The sequence below is a fragment of the Pinus tabuliformis genome, chromosome 1_2 (assembly GCF_031772625.1).
Source record: "Pinus tabuliformis cultivar Carrire ecotype Pingquan chromosome 1_2, CPIR1, whole genome shotgun sequence".
In the NCBI taxonomy this organism is placed as follows: domain Eukaryota; kingdom Viridiplantae; phylum Streptophyta; class Pinopsida; order Pinales; family Pinaceae; genus Pinus; species Pinus tabuliformis.
The window spans coordinates 1312927065-1312944450 of record NC_142298.1 but is presented as its reverse complement, the minus strand read 5'-3'; the positions used below and the strand labels follow the sequence as shown (position 1 = coordinate 1312944450).

General features: G+C 37.4%; 1 protein-coding gene across 1 annotated transcript in view; it reads right to left on the bottom strand.

The window, feature by feature from the left end:
• Nucleotides 1-17386, bottom strand: part of LOC149211037 (uncharacterized) — a 129893-nt gene that overhangs the window by 83221 nt on the left and 29286 nt on the right. Inside the window, exons 3-4 of the mRNA XM_089396878.1 lie at nucleotides 3714-3762; nucleotides 3359-3453 (exon numbers count right to left, since the gene is read on the bottom strand). Coding sequence (XP_089253004.1) covers nucleotides 3359-3453; nucleotides 3714-3762 — 144 coding nt within the window. The remainder of the gene's footprint in view (nucleotides 1-3358; nucleotides 3454-3713; nucleotides 3763-17386) is intronic.

Below are 17386 nucleotides of genomic sequence, written 5' to 3'. Positions count from 1 at the left end.
GTGGCTCGATATACTTCGATCCGCTCCATTATATCGATAGCAGCAGAGATGGGTTGGAAGATCCACCAGATGGATGTGAAGACCGCATTTCTCAATGGCTTCATACAGGAGGAGGTGTACATTGAGCAGCCACAAGGCTTTGAGGTGCATGGGAAGGAGTCCCATGTGTGCAGATTGAAGAAGGCCCTTTATGGCCTGAAGCAAGCTCCCAGAGCTTGGTACTCCAGGATAGATGCATACTTGCAGGGGATGGGTTTCACAAAGAGTGAGGCAGATCCGAACCTTTACTTTATTGTGATTGGTGAGGAGCCTCTCATTCTGGTGTTGTATGTGGATGACTTGATCATTACAGGTGCAGAGAGACTCATAGAGCACTGCAAGAGAGATCTTGCGGCGGAGTTTGAGATGAAGGACATCGGCTTGATGCATTACTTTTTGGGTTTGGAGGTGTGGCAGGAGGAGGGGCATTTCTTCCTGGGGCAGGGGAAGTATATTGTGGACATCCTTAGCAGATTCCACATGGAGGATTGTAGACCCATGTCGACACCGATGATCACCAACTGGAAGAAGCTTCATGCTTCGGATTCCGAGTTGGTGGATCCCACATTGTACAGGCAGCTGATTGGTTCCTTGATGTATTTGGTCAACACTAGACCAGATATCTGTTTTGCAGTCAACACGATGAGTCAGTTTATGTGTGAGCCTAGGAAGGTTCACTGGGTGGCTGCAAAACACATTTTGCGGTACTTGCAGGGGACAATGGATTATGGTCTGGACTACAGGCAGGGAGATGGAGTGAGATTGGCAGGATACACTGATTCTGATTGGGCAGGTTGTGCTTCTGATAGGAAGAGCACTTCAGGGTGTTGTTTTGGGTTGGGTTCAGCAGTAGTGTCATGGTTCAGCCGGAAGCAGCAGTCAATAGCACTGAGTTCAGCGGAAGCAGAGTATATGGCAGCCAGTCTAGCTAGTTGTGAGGCCATCTGGCTTCGCAAGATGTTGTTTGGCTTATTTGGTCAGCCGTTGAGACCTTCAGTGATTTACTGTGATAATCAGAGTTGCATTAAACTCACGGAGAATCCAGTATTTCATGACAGGTCAAAGCATATCGGGATCAGATATCATTTCATCAGAGACTATGTTCAGAAGGGAGCTGTGAAGCTTGAGTATATTTCCACTGATGAGCAGGTTGCAGATATCCTTACCAAAGCCTTACCACGGGGCAAGCATGTCTACTTCAGAGACAAGATGGGTGTGGTGAGGAACACCTTCCTCGGTAAGAGGGAGTGTTGAAATTTGGTACCGGAGGACAGGTGGTTCCCTTAGGCTTTGATCTTTGGCCTAGGGAAAAGTGTCCAAAAGAATTTAATTTTTCTCCTAAAGTGACTTTATAATTTTATAAAGTTAAATCTAATTTAAAAGTGACTTTAAGTGATAAAGTTATTAAGTCTAATTTTAAAGTGACTTTTATAAAGTCAATGAAAAATTAGAAAGGAAAAGTGACTTTGGAAATAAATGACTAAGTAGGTCTTTATTAAAGTGGGGTGAATTAAAAAAATAGAAAGTGAGATTTAAATGAGCATTTAATCTCAACCATTGATCTAAATCTATTTCAGCCATTGGATTTAGAGATCACCCAAAAGTCACTTGGATCACCCAAAAGTCACTTGGAGTTATATTAAAGGAGGAAAAGGAGGAAAAGGTCATTCATTCTTTCATGAGCAGATTGAGAGAAGGAAAGCAAGAGAGCAAGAGAAATTTCTGAGCAGGGAGGAGAAGGAGACAGTAGCTTGGCACACATTCCAAGGCAGCAGTTGAGCAGATTTGTACAGCTGATTCAGCACATAGTGAAAGGCAGATTTTTGCACAAAAATCGAGGAGCAGTTTGCTGATTTTTCTGCACACAAAACGGAGGCCGTACAGCATTTATTGTTGTCATGTTTGCTGTAATTTCCAGATTGCTGTGAGGCACGGGAAAGGAGATAAGTTGTAAATTTGCTTGCTGATTTTTTGCTGAATAATTCTCACTGTAAAAAGACAATTTTCAGAAATAAAGAAGAGCTCTCAAACTGGTTTTCCCCAAGAGTTGTAGGGGGTTTTTCCAGGGTCAAGTTGACCAAAAATATCAGTGTTTTAATGTGTTTTAATGGCTGTTTTTAATTGCTGATTTTTAATTCTGCAATTTCCAGCATTCTGAAAATTTTCCAGAATTTGTGTTTTCAGCAATATTTATTTTTTTCAGTCTGTTAAATGTATGGTTATGGGAATGGGCATTTAACTACATGGGAGAAATAAGGAGAAACTGAAAACCGGGGTGGGAAAACAGAAATTTTTACACTAATCTCTCATAAAAATCTGCTTTGATGTCCTTTCACAAGATTTACCTTGTCAGCCCATTGATTGTGTTTGGTTACTCTTGGACATTACTATATTTCCTTTATTCCTCTCTTGTGTCACAGAGTTCTTTACAAGGTGTTGATGCATCTAAGTCAAATTTAGTTGTATTCTCTCTCTCTCTCTCTCCAGAATCCTAACCAGTATCACCAAGCCACAAGTCACATTTACAGTGATAAATACTCCCCTCTCAGATTACACATTATCTTTTGCAAAATTTTCTTTATGCTCACTATCTGTATTCATTGGCACAAATATCCTAGTAATTAGAGTCACTTCTACAAATAAGAAACACACATTCACAACATTTATTTTAGTTGTGAATTTATTATCAAATATACTTGTCATCTATGTGTCCGAGACTCAAAAACAAGAAACAAAAAGCAACAAATGAGTATGAACAAGAACAACAATAATCTAGAAAGGACAAGAAATGTGGAACACACTCCTTTTGAAATCATAGGAAGGGAACAAAATATCAGGAAACATTTTCCAAAAACATTTCCTGCCATTTGGAGACATTCTCAAAATGTTTTCTGGCACCCAAAGGTGTTTCAAAAACCTCAATTGCATCCTGAGACAACTATCATAGGTCCATCTTAACCGCAGATCTAATAAGCGCCAAGAAGGATAAAAAATATCAAGATATAAAACTATCCATGCTTAGAACAGCCAGGCTTAAGATGGATCGATGCTAGTTCAGATCTATATATTATGGTAATAATAGTTTCCTTTTTCCTTCCTCTATGTTATGGACCCAATTTTCTTCTTTCTTATATTTGGTTTAAAAGTATTATATGTGAATGTGACATCTTCCATCTGAACTGTCGAGTGCTTTCCAGAATTCACTGCTTAAGGTTAAAGCTCTCACCACCACCATACATGTAACAATAAGACCTAGGGAATAGTAGGAAAATACTAATACAATAATGTAAATCAGCATTAGTGATGTTAGGAAACTTACTTGGTCCAATGGATGCTCTTCCAATAGGCCTGAGTAAACTTTGTCTGCTCGTGTCCAGGATCCTTTAGCCTCAAACCACATTCCTTCCAGCCTACCTGATATCCACAATCTGTTAATATCGTGACTCATAACTTTTTTATAATATATAAAATATGCATGTGAAGTTTTCCCCTCATACTCAGTTGTTTTCACTTCATGAGTAGCAATCTTATCCTTCCCCCAAAAGATAAAATGTATATATATATATATATATATATATGAGAAGAACAAGTTCAGCAATGGGCCACGTATAAACATTGTTGTATCTAATTTAGTTACAAGATATCAATTTATACAGATTTCAAAAGTTACTCACCTACTCTGGTACTGTCTGGAAACTTCTTCAAAAGAATTTGAATGTATTCCTGGCATAGAAAATAGAAGCAGAAATCAACAAATATGGTTTGTCAAAAACATTTAAGTTCTACAGATTCCCATCTATTTCAAAAATAAATCCAAATGTCCCTGCCCAAATTACCAGTAAACTTTAAAGGAAAAAGATTATATCAAATGATTCCTATGTTTCTCTATTCAAAATTCATGAGATGGTCTAGAGGTATTTAATTATCCTAGTTCCAGGATGTCTTTCCAGATGTAAAGTTGCATAGCTTGCAGAATTATTTCCCTTAATTATTCACATGATGAAGATTCCTTTTTCTTCAACTACACAATCTTAATTTGAATTTACACTAAAGACATTGTACGTAATATTCTGACCAGTTACCTACCTCTAACGCTGCAAAATATTTACATTTATGATTTAGTAGTGATAAGGGTTAATCATATATTGTTGGAAATAGTTGCTCCTTGTCAAGTTTCACTTGCATTTGTTAAGGCAATCTATGAATGAAGACTAGGAAAGATGCTTATCGCCTTCCTTATCAAGTACATACATTCCAGAGTCTCTTAAAATCTAAAGTTACTAACTGGTCCCATTCAACTTCTAAAAAATTGTTTTAAGATATCAATAGCTTCCTATCCAATTGATAATGAGAAGACAAATAGGTTTAAAAGCATGCACTCACTTTACGACAGTTGTTTTATCATAAAGTGAGTGCATGCTCTAAACCTATTTGTCCTGTCACTTTATAAAACAGATCTGAAATTCACTTTATGCCATGAAGAACCTTCAATTTTTTGTCTCAGATCTCTCATAATGATAAGACACCTATATGAGAATAATTAAAACCACTTTATCAGAATTAAATAACGAAGTTGACATTCTGTCCAAGCATGTTTTGCAACAGGACCTAGGATATTTATTGCTTGAAATTATTAATGGGATCTCTTATGAGCTAAGTCATATTGTTTGGGTTCGAGTTTGGATTCAGCAATGATTAGGTTTGGTTCGAGTTCAAATTTTTTGATGAGATTCGGATGAGGTTCGCCATTAGGTTCCTCTATATACATTTTCTATATATATATATATATATAGTAACTTTAAAATGAAATATAGGATATACTAGTAAGAAATCAACATCAATAAACATAAAAAGTGCTATCATGGACAGGGAAACTGCAAGGATAGATTACAAGCTTGAGTTGTGACATGAAGTCATGAGTTTTGATCTATGGACTTGGTCAATGGCTATGAGGTTCGCCGAACCTCAAAAATTCATGGTTCGCCAAAATTCGAACCTTGAGGTTGAAGTTCGACAAACCTTGTGACATAGCTTATGTGACCAGGCAGAATCTTTGATCTCGTCTATTTAGTGCTGGATCTAATGTCATTATGGATAGTGATAGATATATTCTATATTTGCCAACTAGTGTTTTATATAAACAATCAAAAAAGAAAAAAACAAGAAGAAGAATATAAATATAACAACAAAAAATTTAACAAGAACCAAAACAAGAAAATTAAAAGAAAAATTACAATAGAACAAATTAAGAAGGAACACAAAATAAAAATAAATAAATTGAGCACTAACTATTTATGTTTTGCTAATAGAAGGAGGACTTCTGCTTATGATTTTGATGATAATTTTCTGATAGCATCTGTTATTTTGGCCACCACATAATATTATGTAATATGTGCTTTGGCACCTGAAGAATGTGTTTTATATTCTTTTTTGACTATAAAATGTGATTTTTTCCTTCTAAAAATAATAATATACATATTATATGCATGTATGAATTATAACATCATAAGCCTAACGGTTCAGTTCAACCAGTTGTTTCCAATTTTGTTTGATATTTCACTAGTATTAAGCTAACGGGTGCATGATTTGAATCTTGTTGGTTTAGACGCATTAGTCTACACAAATGGGTTTACTAGGGATGCCATCCATGAAATGCACCTTATAGAGATAAGATAAGATAAGACAATTTTATTAATGTCAAACAAATGACCATAAATCAGTCAATGGCACTGAAGGATACAACTTGTATGAGTACAATGTGGAAGTGCAAACACAACTCCTAGAAAATGCCAAAGCTAAACCTATGATAAAATGAAATGAATTAAAAAAAGATACAATAATAGGATACCCTAATAAACATGTATATAATCAAATCAGGTAGAAGGCTAAGTGAATAAGTCTAGGGCTAGAGGTCAATGATGTCAAGAATGCCAGTCTGATAACCGACAGCGAGGGAGGAAACAGTGGCATTGGCTCGCTATCGGAGTCCCCTAGATCCAACAAGGGGTCTAGATGCATGATCCTAGAGGGGATGTAGGAGCGAGAGATACTCCTAGCATCTGAGGCCAAAGGAAAGAAGCTATATATAAGTCTCTAGCTGCTCCACTGAGGCTAGAAAGGAACCCATCAAGGAGTGCAAGCTTGTATGGGAACCATCTAGGTACCAAACGCTCTGACACTCTGGGTGTGAGTGAACTAATGTATTGTTCAGCACCTCCGCAATGGTCTCAAGGGTATCAATTGGCCGCCCAAAGGGGAGACCTAAGGTCTCACTACTCTACTATATGGAATACCCTAGAACTCAACTTGTTGCTTGTTGCTTCGATTAGTCGAGTCGACCTGAAAGTATGATGTGATCATTCAAATCATCCTTGAGTGAGGCGGAGTATTTAAGATCTCCTATTTGTGTCTAAATATCTCCCCAATGAAGAGCATCTATGTTTAGGATACCAAAAGAAGGTAGAGAGGGATCCTCCAAACTCTCTATATAGACAATGGGATCCTAAGTAAGTGCATCCACTATCTACAAATATAATGGGGGCAGATGATGAGGCCATCCTATAGCTCCAAAAAATGCTCTAGGTAGAAGGCCATCTTTGGGCTAAGGCTCAGATGTTCAAGTGGCATGAATGTTAATCTATAGATTTCCTCTCTAATGGTCTAATTCAATTTTTGTTGAGTCAGTAAGAGGTATGTTGGTTCGTCAAGGGAAAAACTAAATGGAGGAAGGCGCTCTAGGGAGATGGTCATCATCTGAAGGAGTTGGGACTCGAGATGCCTTTGTGAACCATCCACGAGCAGAACATGGGGGGGTTTCCAAAGCAATGGCCTTTGAAGAGCAAAGTGCAAGATATGGGTATCTCTCTCTCCTGGTCACCAGAGTCTCTGTAAGCCTTGACTCTAAGGAGGAAAGAGACCAAGCAAAAAAGGACCTCATGGCAAAATGGGTGGACCCCAAACTCCACATAAATAATGGGTTGCAGAACTGTGTGTTTGCAACGATGATACGCTGGAGAAGTAGGGGCTAAACTCTCTTCATCGTGATCTAATCTAACTGTAGTAAATTGGGTCCCCAAATGTCAAAACCATAGAGGATTGTCAGTCTGATAATGGCCTCCATGAGGTGAAGTGTGGATGAGATGTCCTAGAATTGTGCTTGGAAGCACTATCCTTCGATGAGTACTTGAGGTTTGTAGCCTTTACTAAGTCGCATTTGGAGTGTTTGTTGCATACCAAATTTAGGCCTTGTGAATTGTACCACCAAGTAAGTGTAAGAAGTGGTGATCTCAATCTCTGCCCCGTAGTAGTAGAAGTGTAGGTCTGCAATTGAGTTCTCTGAGGCATTGAAAATCACAACATTGATTTACCTAGGTTGACTTTCAACTAGTCGAAGGTCACAGAAACTAACCAACGTGTCAATCTATCTCTGTAATCCCTTGGGAGTAGAGACCCACAAGACCAAGTCATCAGCAAAGAGGAGCAAGGAGATCAAAACACAGTGCAGTAGGCAATTGTCACCCTCCTGTATGTGCTCATGAAAGAAATACTCGAGCTCATCAATATAAATCCCAAAGAGAGTCAAAGAGAGGGGACACCCTTGCTTCACCCCAATGGTACTCTAAATGAAGTTTGAAAGACCATGGGTCATCTTGAGATGCCCCAACACTAATTCATAGAGTCACATGATAGTATCCCAATGTCACAGAGTCATTGAAAATCAGAACATTGGTTTTACCTAGGTTGACCTTCAACTGGTTGAAGGTCACAGAAACTGGCCAAATCTATCTCTGTAATCCCTTGGGAGTAGAGACCCGCAAGACCAAGACATCAGCGAAGAGGAGCAAGGAGATCAAAACACAGTGCAGTAGGCAATTTTCACCCTCCTGTATGTGCTCATGAAAGAAATACTCGAGCTCATCAATATAAATCCCAAAGAGAGTCAAAGAGAGGGGACACCCTTGCTTCACCCCAATGGTACTCTAAATGAAGTTTGAAAGACCATGGGTCATCTTGAGATGCCCCAACACTAACTCATACAGTCTCATGATAGCATTTAAGAAGATATATAATATGCCAATGTCACAGAGTCTCTAGAATAGTGCCTCCCTCGGAACCATGTCAAAAGCTTTGCGAAAATCAACAAAGCAACTGTAAACCCGCGAAGAGCAATGGTAGGCCTCCTTAATGACGGTTGGGTGAAGATGTGATCAATCGTCTGGTCGTCTGGGTGAAAGCCTACTTGTCCTCTAGCTTGGAATGTCCATTCTCCAATTCCTCAGAAAGCCATTGGTGTAGAATTGTGGCCTAAAGCTTGGAGAATGTGTGGTCTACAATGATAGTTTTGTAGTTATTTAGATCATCATTGCTCCCAGATTTGTGGATAGGATGGATGATGTGTCTTGTCCGAGAGGGGGGAAGACTAAACAAACCACATGGTTAAAAAGATTTGCAATATATGATTCAAGCGACTAGATATCTTGCTTGAGGAATTCGGCCTGAAACCCTTCCTCATTAGTTGCTATGTTGGTACTCAAGGCTCTGGTTGCTCTCCTGATAGTCAATTCAAAGAAGAGGTGGTATAAGGTGGGAGGGGAGGGGATATAGGTGTGGGGTTGTCCAAGTATGTCATAAAGGGAGGTGGTGTGGTAGAGCATGGTATGGGGGTCAAGGTCGGGAGAGATGGCATGATTTCTAGGAAAGAGGGCCCGCCAAAAAGATTTCAGGGAGTAGTGAAGAACATCACAAAGTTCTCGTCTTCGTTGCGAGAGGAATGTTCGCATTTTGCGACGAATTAGTCTACAGTAAGATTTAAGAAGGCTAATGGAGGAAGATGGGTCATGTGTAAGCATAAGGCATAGATGTTTATGGAAAGATTTGCACTCATAATCAAACCAACAATTCATGGGACAGGTAATGGGGTAGTTTTAGGGCAAGACTTGCAAGTGGAATGGGGGTAGGACTCAAGGGTTGCTTCCATGAGGGTCGTGGAGAGTGTGTTGTATTTAGTTGTGGTTGTGTCTAAGGCTCTAAAGTCAGAGATAGGGGGAGCATAATCTCTATCAAAAAGGAAGGTGGTATGAGTGGGTAAAGGGGTGGGAGAGGACGAGGAGAGGAGAAGGGGATGTAGAGAGGGAGAAGGCAAGTAGAGCATGGTTAGCCAAAGTGAGGCGAGAGACTGAGAAGTACTCGATCTAGGGGAGGATGTCCCGGTTGGCCAGGACATAGTCAACTACACTAGTTCCATCGCTATTAGAAGTGTAGGTAAATTCACCCGAATCAAGGAAACAAGGGAACTCATTCAGAATCCTTAGTCCCTAAGATTCCCCTAGCTGTAAGAGGTATCTCCCATAACATGTGAGGGGTCAATGTCTATCCTGCAAGCTATTATGAAGACCCACTGATGTTGGTGCCAACTCCTAGAGGCAAAGTGCATCATCTACTTGGTCATGGATAGGTACCTGCAGGCCTCTAGTGCACGCGTTAAAATCTCCTAGGAGGATGATGTCTCTGAAGGAGGAGGAGTGGGAGATGTCTGCATAGAGGTCAAGGAAAGGGTCTCACTCAGACTCCCTATGAAGTGCAAAGCACGATGTGGCAAGCGAAAAGCAGCAAAATGGAATATATCTGTCTCGAAGTAGGGGGCTATGAAGCGAACAAAGTTCGTTCTAGCAGGTTAAACACTCCAGAAGACTTGGAATATGTAGATCTCCATTTAGGATACAAGAATATATATTAAAAGGTATGAATGAGAATGATGTTACAATTGAGACTGAGGGTCTTGTATATATAGCCAGGTAAGTACCCTTTCACGAACGGTCATGTCTGTATAGACATGCCTCTTCCTACTAATTATTAGTTAATTAATCGTTTTTTGTCTTATTATTATTTATATTATTTTTATTACTTTTATATATATATTATTCACAACAGGCTACTAGGATGGATCCAAACCCAAAAAAATACGCCATGCTCATAGAAGTAATTATCATGCTACTTAAAGATGACTTGTTGGCAATGTGTTTTGTAGTTTATTTAACAATTTCATTAATTGTTTCAGGTGTCTTGAGACACTATATTTTAGTATATAATATGCATCTATTTTATTCCATGAATTTGGTATATTTACCTTGCTAGTGTATCATTGCTTTGTGTGTGTGTGTGTGGATTGGGTTTAGCTTGGGTGGTTTGGAGAAATGTTGATATTCTCCATACCTAGGTTCAATTCCTACATGTAACATGTTAAGCTCATAATAAGTATTTCTTGTAATGGATTCGAGCCTTGATGTCTAAGAAATCCCTCTAGGATTGAAACATGTATATTCCTCATATGGAATATAAAGATATTTACCATAGAAAAAAATATATATATGTGTGTGTGTGTGTGTGTGTGTGTGTGTGTGTATGTATGTAAGTATGTATGTATGGCTTCTAGCACAAAAGGATCTAAGATGATGTCAAATATATGTGTGTGGCTTCTAGCATAAGAGGATCCTAAGATGATGTCAAATGCAAGAGGAAAAAGGAGTAACACTCGTGGAAGGAGAAGGAAAAATCAAGATGGTCCTTCATAAGTGAGTTCTAATTGCATACTTTATGAATTGTATAATAATACAAAAATATAAGTATTTATTTTATCAAGACTTGCATTGATAAATCTAATCATTACAAATAATATTCTTTTCTCCTGTTGCAGTAAGGTTTAATAAAAAAATTGGAAATTTTCTAGAGGGCTTAAAAAAGGAAGAGATATTGAGAGAGAATTACAATTTTAAAACTAGTGTAGCTCAGGAAATCTCAGTTAGAGTCTCTCTATGCATGTTAGAGGTACAATTTATCTTGCATTTTCCAATACTTTGTTGACTTTTTTTTATTCTTTATATCTCACGCCTGGTATATGTCTATACTAGATCATAAACACATTGAAGGTACTCAACTAAAAGCACTTTGCACAGCGGAAACATAACAGCAGTGAAATCAAATCTCAACCCTTATTAGTCCATTAATAAAAGCATCATTAGGGCTCTCGTACCAGGGATCATGTTCCGTTAGATCTCTGATACAACTAGTACACAGTATACAAAACTTAGGGCTTGAGATCTATTCCATCAGATCTACAATCTGCCCAAAAAATCATATGCATACCTCAGCTAGTGCCTTCAGCTCATAGTCCTTGGATTGTTGTCGTCCTTGGCAACCAGTCCTTCTGCAACCACACTACAGCTTCTCAATCTGCTAAATTTTCTTCTTAAGATCACAGATCCGACTTTCTTCTTGCATATCAGAACCTCCAACACTCAGATCTGACTTTCTTGTTGCAGATTTGACCTTCCAGCTCTCAAATTTGACTTTCTTCTTGCAGATCTGACTTTCCAGTACTTAGATATGCCTTTCTTCTTGTAGATTTGACCTTCCAGCACTGCAGCTAGATCCTCTTACTCAACCTCCTCCTCCCTTTTGGCAGCGGCTCCTTTTGCTAACCAGATCATGGAGAAACTCGGCCTCCTTGCTACTGCAACTCATCTTGTTGTAGCCACGGTCGGTATTTTCATCATGTGAAGAATTTGAAAATTTGAACTTATAATTTGCCTCCAAAATATTTTATTGTTGGCTTCATATTATTTTAGGTCGACTGGGCCCCCAAGAGGCACCCATTCGACCCCCTCCTCAAGTCTATAAATAAGAGACATTTGCTCCTCATTTGGACACATCAATTTTGTCTTGTGCAACTCTGATCCAGCGAAATTGCAGGGAGGGCCGAAAATTCAGGAGGCCGAAAATTCAAGGAGGGCCAAAATTTCAGGAGCTTGGTTTTTGTCATGGCACTTGATCATGATCTTGGTTACTGGTTTGGCTATTATCTTGCCATCATTATTTTTGATGCACTAATGTATCTTGAACTCTCTCTCTCTCTCTCACACATAAGGAATAACTTTCTGGGTTTTCCCCTTGTGGGTTTTGCCCTGGCCTTGGGCCTAATTTCTGTGTCTTTTGTTTCATAGTTTCTTAATGTTTCTACTGTGATTTTCTACTGCTCTTTTATGCTTATGAATGATTTTCTTATAACCGTTTAAAGAAGTAATTACATAATGCTAATGATGATTTGAAGTTGTGAAAACAAGCAAATTGTTCAAAGCAATGCCCTAGTTAAAATCAACATGGTATCAAAGCTAGGGGGAACTAAAGAGCAGTCTTTGAAGGCAAGCGAAGGTCTATGAAAAAAAACATTATCTGAGGTCTGTCCAGTTCAACAGAGGTCCAAAATTTATCCCTAAGGTATGTTTGAACTCAACAAGGTCTGAATTTCTCTCCTTCTGAGTCTGAGTTTATGGTGAAATCTCCTTTATAGACTGTTCATAAAAGAGCTTGTAGGACAAGTAGGGTCAAGCCCTCTGTACCTTGTCCTGTGCAAGATAATTGCACATATGAGACGGATCAAGTTTTCTCATAGATTATCTTTGTAGCCTTATTATGCCTTGGATCTTTGTGCAAGTAATCTGAAATATACTGAAGTATAACTATTTAAGAAGTGGGCATATGATCAAGGTCAAGTCAGAGTTGCATGATGATCTGAGGGCTTGACCTGAAGATTTGTAAGTTGATCAAAACCAGAAGCATATGCCCAAATTCATTGGTGACAACAATGAGGTCATGTGGCTTGAACATAGTTCGTTGCATTGATGCTATAAGATATTAATACAAGGAGCCCTGAATCATTGATTTGAGGTCTGTTGCATTGATCCATAGATCTGAGGTACAATCTGAATCCTGTGGCTATGATCTGAAGTTATTTGGATATGATACAAGGTCTGTGGTAATGATCCAAGATCTAAGCCTAACCCTAGTCTGATTTTTTGGTTTAATTTTTTAGTTTAAGATCCTCTACTTCCTTGTGGATCTGAGAGTCAGTGTTTAAGGCCTTTATTTTTTTTTGGACTAAGAATGCAATACAAATTTGACTCTTGTATCAATGCATTCAATCTTTGTGGATGGTTTATGTGAACTTCTATGTGTAGAATGAAGGATACCTGCAACAACCCTTATACAATCTTTCGTTCTCTATGTAATCCATGCATCCAAACCAATTTCCCACAATGCAAAATATCAAAAGAATTAGCACAGTAATAATCAAGAATCGCTGTCAAAATGAAGAAATCTGAGTTTGATTTTTGAATAATCATGCATTTCATGGCATCTCCTATGCATCTTAGTGGTCTGAATTATACTCATGTATATGGAGGAAAGCTAGAAGCCTGTAGAATCTGTGTCATCCATTTTTTAATACCTCTGTTAATAAAGGGTAGGTTTGAGTCTCTTTTGATTTCAAGAAATGTATTTGAAGAATAAAGACTGTGGCATGGGATGAATTTGAGTCCCTAAATCAATCATTCAAGTTCACTGTGCTATAATATGATTATTCTAAGGTCCTATACATAAATGAAGATCTCATCCTCATATCAAAGGCCGACCCTTATTCAAAAGTGTGCCTCCTGTAAGATATATATGTTCGAAGGCCATGCAGGATTTCATGAATATAATCTGTCAAATGTGTCTCTTCGATTACTGTGTTGACCTATGGAACAATCAAGCCATGAAGAGTGGCTATACTACTAAGTTTATTCTTATCTCTCTTCAAGCTCATTGTCTCTATGAAGTGGAATGAGCCTTGATCTGAATAAAGAAACTTATTATTTTTAAAGGGTAATGATAGTTATACTTATGATCTGAAGCATGGAGGCTTGATCTCAGTTGAATTCAAGGCATCAATCTAGCTAACTCCTATATTTTCCAAATCCAAAGCCTTCAAACCTAAGGTATGGAATTTCATTTGAATTTACAAAGTAATTATGTGTCACTTCTTTGAGGACTGAATATAAGATCTTCTACGATCTCCAACATTGTCATAGATAAGGTCTATGTTGCACGAAACTTCTAGGAACCCGACGTTCGGGACGTACCCGTACCCGAAACTCCGAAACTTGGCTGAAACTTGATCGAAACTCGGCCATTATGTAATCATCTATGACAGTTAATATAGACTTGGTTTTCCTTCTAAATTGTCATCTATGGGTCTTATTCACTTTTTTCTTGCAAGATAATGTTTTATTCACTTATTTACAAGTTTCTTTTTTATATATAAACATATATGGCATTCCAAACAACATTTCCGCCGACGTTTACATTTTTTGTAGGTGACGTTTCTAAATGTATCCGTTTCAGAAACTCCAAAATGTTTCGGTGTTTCATGCAACTTAGGGTCAAACCATATTGAGATTTGTGGTATGGAACTAGTATATATTAAGGAATAGATCTTTGCCCAAAATCATGGCTATATACCCATCATCTTGCCCAAGAGCTCTGTACTGGAATCTATAAATAATAAATTGATCCAGCACATACTGTTGCAAGGATATACAATTCAAATGCCATGTTCTGAAAGATTCATGACTCCTAATTTCAAAAGGAAGGCCCTTTGAACTATGACACAAGTCTGAAGTCATCTCAAAAGGATCGAAATGAGTTCCAAATGCTCCTTGAAGTCAAAACCTGCATATTTATATGAAGAAATCAAGCATGAGATGATGATCAAGAAGCCTCTATTCAAAGGATATGGAGTCCCTCAAATAAGCTATAGTCATCCTGACTAATCTGTCTCATATATTGAAAATCCAAAATTTGTGCAAAAGTCTCATGTCTAAAGATATTATGAGGGTCAAATTTCTAGGGTTTGTAAGACCCTAGTCAAACTTTGAGAAATTTGAGGATTCTATGGCCTTTCGAAAATCTAGGGTTTGAAATGTTGAAATGTCTAACTTGATTCTTGAAATATCTTGATTCCAGTAAGGAAAGCCCTAGATTTGCAAATGATGAAAGTGTATGGATGAACGTTGAACATATCCCTAAGGTCTGATTTACGAAGATAAGTGTTAGGGTTTGAAAAACCTAGGCATTAGGGTTTGGAGTCAAAACCCTTTCAAGACCAAAAAAAGGGTTGGAAATGAGAGTCCAGGGCCTGTGGATTGATTGCTTTCGCCTAAATAAAGGAACCTTAGATTTGACATCTTAATGTTGAAGCTAATTGGCAAGTTGGATTCAAGAAGACTAAAGATCAAGAGGGAGTTGTCATGATCCCAAGAGATAAGTATCTTGTATTTCTTTTATTGTTTAATCATTATTGACATTGGATTGTTTATGGTTTGTAATCCCTAGGTAGGGTTTGAAGAAAAAAATCTAAGGCTTATGGTCCAAATTATGATCGCTTGAAAGAAGAAACCTTATCTCCTTAATGATACAGATACTATAAATTTCTTGATGATGTGGATTTCTTGATGATAATGTAGAACCTAAACTTCTTAATAATGATATGGACTCCTTGATGATGTGGACTCCTTGTCCATGATAATATGGACTCCTTGGCGATGATAATGTGGACTTGTTAATGATGATATGAACTCCATAATGATGTGGACTTGTTGATGATGATGTGGATTTCTTGATATGGACGAGATTAACTCCTTGATGAATTGAACAAGATTAACTGGACCTGAGAAGACTAAGATCAAGAGGAGCTAACACACTCTCTAGAGATAAGTCATTCTTGATTGTTTCTATTATTGTTTCATTATGAGTCTCTTGTCTTTGTATATCTTGTCTGGTTATATTTGTTTCATTATGAGTTTTGTTGACCATGTACATGTCAATAGTTCCAAAAGGCAGAGTACAGAAGTGTGGTCAAAAAAACTTCAGTCATTATCATCCCAAATTATGTTTTTGTATTGTAAAAATGATTCTAGTATGACTATTAAGCCATGTAACAACACCTAGGTAAGCCTATGATTCTTCTCAAAGGGTTTCACTCTAGGGAGTTTTTTAACCTCCCCAATTACTTGTGTTTCTAAACACAAATAATTGGCAGAGTTTTTCTCCCAGATATACCCCAAAGCTAGGGTGGAACTCATTGATAAGGTCTTAGGTGAGTCCTAGTGTTATCGAGTCAATGTATTTTATCATACGAGATCATATATCTTTTGTCGCAATTTGATTGAGTCTTAAGAGTTTGTGTCTATGTGTAAATTCCCCTTCAAAGGGTTGATCATTGTAATATCTAGATGTAAAAGTGTGTGTAAAAAATATTTTTGGTGAATGGCCCCTCATAATTAGAACACCATTACCAAAATATTTTTTAGATACACTTAGAGGGTGGAAAAATATTTGTAATCCCCTCTTGAGTCTATAATTTTATTTTCTGGCAAAATTAAAAATAAATTAGCCAGAAATTGTCAAAAAATAAAATGAAGGGAAAAATTAATTACCCTCCAAGTGGAAAAATTATCCAAAAAATTATTGAGGCTATTTTCAAAAGGGAATAATTCAAGTCAAAAATAAAAGCCTCATTTCCAAGGCAGGATGGACCAATCCAGAAATTTGTTGGGCCAGAGAAGATAGTTTTCCCAGCAAATCGAATATTTTGAACCAAGCAGTTTATTATTTTGCACACATAACGATAATTCTATTTTTGAAGATTCTCTAGTGGCCCAAAAGTCAAAGTTTGATCCCTCCAGCACAGTGACCAAGGAAAATCAAATTCTTTTGGAGATTTGTGCCAGCTAATTCAGGGTTCAAATTTTTTTCACAAGGATCAAACCATGGATCGAGCTACTAGCTATTATTTTCCACTTGGAGGGGTTGATACCTCTCATTTTATATATAAGGAAGCTTTCTAGCTCCTCACTATAACTTGACTGATGATGATCTGATGTACTAAATCGAGCTCTGCTGGAATATTTTTCCTCGATAATAAAAATTCTTTGGGGTTTCAATTCAAGGTGTCTCTCTCTTGATGATTCATGGTATGTGTTGAATGATTTTAATGCTCTAATTGTGTTCATTATTAAAGATCATTGTTCCATAACCAGTGGTTGGATTATCTATTAGCAAAGGTATTTTGCTTTAGGTATCGGGCCAAAGTAAACACATTGAACCTGGCAAATCTAGCAGGCATCTCTAGATCTCTAGTTTTCTTGTGTGAATCAAACCCCTTTGGAACTAATAGTCTATCTTTTAAGTGTGTAGAGATCTTCAAGTGATTTGGAACTAATAGTCTATCTTTTGGACACTAGTCTTATCTAACGATTTGTGGTGCAGGGTTTTGGCTAGTACATTAAATATAAATTATTTCTATCAGTTATTTTCAAATTTCTACTTGGGATAAAATATATATATATATATATATATATATATATATATATATATATATATATATATATATATATATATATATATATATATATATATAAATAGAGCTTGAATTTAATTGTGGATAGTGTAAATAAATAGTAACTTAATTTGT